At 39.4% G+C, this 4,142-nt stretch overlaps 1 protein-coding gene across 2 annotated transcripts in view; it reads right to left on the bottom strand.

Annotated features, from left to right (window-relative positions):
- Positions 1-2,905: 2,905 nt before the first annotated feature.
- NCBP1 (nuclear cap binding protein subunit 1) overlaps positions 2,906-4,142 on the bottom strand; it is a 39,424-nt gene continuing 38,187 nt past the window's right edge. For both annotated transcript variants that reach the window (XM_004747660.3, XM_045081607.1), the window contains one exon: positions 2,906-3,431. In XM_004747660.3, the coding sequence (XP_004747717.1) occupies positions 3,318-3,431 (114 nt within the window). In that variant the 3' untranslated portion in view covers positions 2,906-3,317. The remainder of the gene's footprint in view (positions 3,432-4,142) is intronic.

Raw genomic sequence — 4,142 nt, 5'->3', positions numbered from 1 at the left:
GTTTCCGGTCTGGTTGTGGGCAAATACTGGGTCTGTGATTGCTTTTCTCTACAGTAGGAATTAAAGCCAAGGAGATGGAATAGGTTCAAAAGTAAGCTTCGAGCTAAAGTTGAGAAATACACCGAACCAAACCCTAGATTGGAATAGGAGGAGGAACTTTTGGTAAAGGCAACTGAAGTTAATTTTTCTAGGAAACAACAGGGACAGTAGTAGATCCTGGCCCCAGAGGCTAGCCAGGTCTTCTAGACCCTGTCTCCACATGAGGTAGTGGGGAGTGTTGTTGGACAAGGCCTGACAGCAGGAATTGAGTCGTGGCAGTCTGATCATGTTTTTGGTATCCTTATGGCTTATTACCATAGGCCCTAACATCCTTGTTGAGGTGGCCCTTTTAATCTGGATTAAAATGGAAAAACAGCCATATTGTCTTCTTGATCAGAAAAGGTACTAAGTGTATCCTAACTTGCTAACATTTTACAGAGCACTTACTGGACCAGGCGGGTGTGATGTGAAATGGCTTACAGGTATTCTCATTTAATCCTGGGAGGGAAGATAATTTGTTTATTTCACACTTCTAAAGGAATTGATACTACAACCTGACATCGCCCCAGACATCTGGAACAAGATTAGTCACTTTTGCCTGTCTTGTCAAAAGATCACAAGGTAGTTACAACTAGTAAGAGGATTTGTGCTTGATTATAGGATCTATGCAAGATAGATAGATAGATACACACACACACAAAACCTGTTCAAGTTAAACTGGATATTATCAAGTTGTTCTTTGACTTGGCTTTTTTAGTCCTGTTGCTACAAATAGAAAAAATAGGAAGTTTATATGTAAAGGAAGGTGTATCATCTTCCTTTCTAGATCAGCTCTTCTGGAGAGGATGCTTGAAGAAAGGCAAATCTAAACTAGTCCAACTCAAATAGAATTTTGAGACTGTAATTACTAATCATTCTCTAAGAATTCAACCTAGAAATGTTTACTATATTAGTCCAGTGTTGATATATATATATATATATATTTTTAAGTGTGCCATGCTAATTACTGACTGGTTCAGAATGGGCAGCAAGATGCTCCTGGTACCACAAAAGAGCTTCCAGCTTGATGTTAACAGAGTAATGAGGGGGTCTAGGCAGCTTTATTAACTGCATGGGCAATAAAAAGCCTTGAATACCAGGAACTTAGGTTCAAATTCCTCTTTTTAAGCTGTGGACCTTGGGTACGTTGCTTCATGGGAGTATTTTGATCTGCTGGATGGGCACAATCATCTCGCAGAGAATGGTTGTGAGGATTAAAGATAGCCAATCTATGGCATGTGGCACTTGAGCACGTAATCTCATCAGGACAGCACAGTTCTAGATTTGTCTGGTTTCCCAGACAAATGCTTCTGTGCACGCTTTCATCACTTGAAGAGGATCCAGTATCCAGAGAATACTGACCACACAATGTATTCTACCCAGGTTGGCAAGTTTTTTCCTCATTTCTCATTTTTAGGTATAATTACAGATTAGTAAATTATATAACAAACTATTAAATACTTTCCAGGAAGAGCAAGCAAACTTATTTTCATATGAACCACTGCCTGCATTATTCCTGGAAGGGAGATTGAGAATCAAGGAAAACAAAGCACATGTTTGTTCACTCTGACAAAGGAAAGGTTAAATGGCATTGATAGAGTATTCAACAGAATATTGATTTCTTTGTGAGGTATGGTAGTGAGCTGCCATTCTTTTGTCTGTATGAGCTGCTTGAGTGGGGAAAGCAGCTGCTGAATGTTTTTGCTCTTTGCCTTTCTTTTGAAATTCAACTTCCAGTTTTTTCCATACACTTAGCTACCAAACTGTACAAGAGCAGGGTCCCATCAGTGAATTCTTGTGAGAAGCAATATTACACGTGAAGAGAGGATGCAAGAGAAAAATTCCTCTAGACTTGGGATCCAGCAGGTATACCAGCCAAACTGCAGGTACGCTGGGCTAGGGAAGGCTACAGGACAGTGTAGGGTCAAAGTTTCCAGAGCCATAAATGGTTATTGTTTTGGCCTCTTGAAGACAAGAGCCATGTCTGACTTGCGGGAAGGAGGAACAGCATAACCAAAGAATATTTAGACAAGAACCTGGGTTTTGGTCCCTTTCATGCTGGTAACTTGCATTCTTTGTTTAAATGGTTGGTATTTAAAAATCCTAGGAATTCTTCTCTCTTGAGTAGAATCTCTTCTCTCTTTAGCTACTAAATGTGGCGTAAACCAAAGAAACTGAATAGGAAAAATGCTAATGCATGCCTCTGAAATTTACGATGCAGTAAGTTAATACCTGTGTTGCACAGATGCCCAGGAATACTACTTACCAGTTGTGGGGTTGTTGATAAATTTTTAAGTTTAGTAAAGTCTTAAAATGCTAGCGATTTGCAATGTCAGGGAATCCCTTAGATGTGATTATTTCATGTGCGTGTTTATCTGAGCTAAGCTTCAATACCCTATGGGAAACAGGCTCAAGAATTAGTAATTACTTGGATCAAGTTCTTTAGAAACAAAGTCCAAATCTACATAGAATTCCAAGTACAGTTTTAGCTAGTCTAGCTACTTCTGTTGCCAGTTCAACATGTACTTCCCTAGTGGACCTTGGACAAATCTGAGACTAGAGGAGATGACCAGATGGTTCCAAGGTCATGGTTCCCACAGCTGCCTGCACACTGGGAGGCTTTAGAATGATGGCTGGCTCCACTTCACCCCCCAGATATTGTGGTTTAATTTAGAAAATAACTGAAGAATTTGGGTAGTGCTACTCTGAATAACATTTATTAATATTACTTAAAATACTTTAGAGAAAGAATTCTAAGTGAGGGAAGTACAACTTCCATAAGAAAGCGATTTTTAAGTAGACTGAGATAAATCATGAAATACCGAAGTTTAAAAAACATTTAGTTTTATTTCAGCCATATCAGGTTATCCATGAGCTGTGAAAAGCTACGCTACTTGATAGTAAACCCACCAGTTCTATATACTACTTTGTAAGCTGGACCTCTAGTGTTTACATACCTTAAATCACTTATCTTTTGTGCCTTAAGGAAAAAAAAATACCAGAAAAGTTGTATCTGTCACATATATAATACATCCTATGGTCATTGTCACATAGTCGGGAATTTTCGCTTTGTAGGGGACATTGAAGGTAACCAATGCTCTATTCTTCACCGTCCTCCTCCCTCCCCCCCCAATAAGTGAAAGGATGCTACAAGAAAGCAAGCATTCAAACCATCAAAAAATAAGACAAGTTATTTTGAGATATTTTTAAAAAATCTTGACAAGGGAATAAAAGGACCCTTAGGCCTGTAGGGCACAGAACTGCTGGAACACAGCCAGGATATGCGGGTCTAACTCGGCAGTGAAGAGCAGGTTCTCCAGGGTCACCATGTATTGCTGGATTATTTGGTGATGCTGTGGACACAGAAAAGGGGAGGTTTAGGTCAGGAAAAAGACCACTTGAGCAGCCTGTTCCTGTTGTGGAACGAATGGGAAGGGGTAGGAGAAAAAAAGTGGTTATACTTGATAGGAAGGATGGGCTCCTAAAAAGCTCCAATGTTAAGAAAATGTAGAGGAAAAAAAAAAAAAAGGCAGGGAGGATGTTCAATAACTTAGAAACAAAGTAGCCAGAACTGGATTTGAATGTAAACATAATTCATGCTTCAGAGCAGCCTTCCAGACCGGGCACAGCTGGGTCCCTACTGATGAGGACAAGACAGCAGGACTCTTTAAAGGGAGCCCAAAGATTAAAAACAATCCAGGAGGATTAAAACTATGGTTGCTGAAACATGAGAAAAGATACTCTGCAGTATTTTCCTTTTACTGGTTAGACATTTAAAATTTTCTTTTACAAAAACATAAGAGATCATACTTAGAAAAACATAATTTCTCTACTAACTACTCTATAAAACAAGAAACCCAAACTTCATTTTATCTGTCAAAAATAAATAGCTCATCTGTCTCACTGAAAGTCTATGACTTGTTGAGGCTCTGTGGGGGGTGGGGGAGGTCAGAAAATGAATATCTCTTCTAACTTTGCCTGTAGGACTTGCACATACAGAGACTTCTACAGGCTTGGAGAACAGCAATTCCTAAATCGGAGAGCTGGAGGACCCATTCGAACCT

Source organism: Mustela putorius, unplaced genomic scaffold, assembly GCF_011764305.1.
Source record: "Mustela putorius furo isolate JIRA1106 unplaced genomic scaffold, ASM1176430v1.1 tig00000580_pilon_pilon_pilon, whole genome shotgun sequence".
Taxonomy (NCBI): Eukaryota; Metazoa; Chordata; class Mammalia; order Carnivora; family Mustelidae; genus Mustela; species Mustela putorius.
Note: the sequence above shows the minus strand (reverse complement) of the source record. Positions and strands in the feature narration are given on the sequence as shown.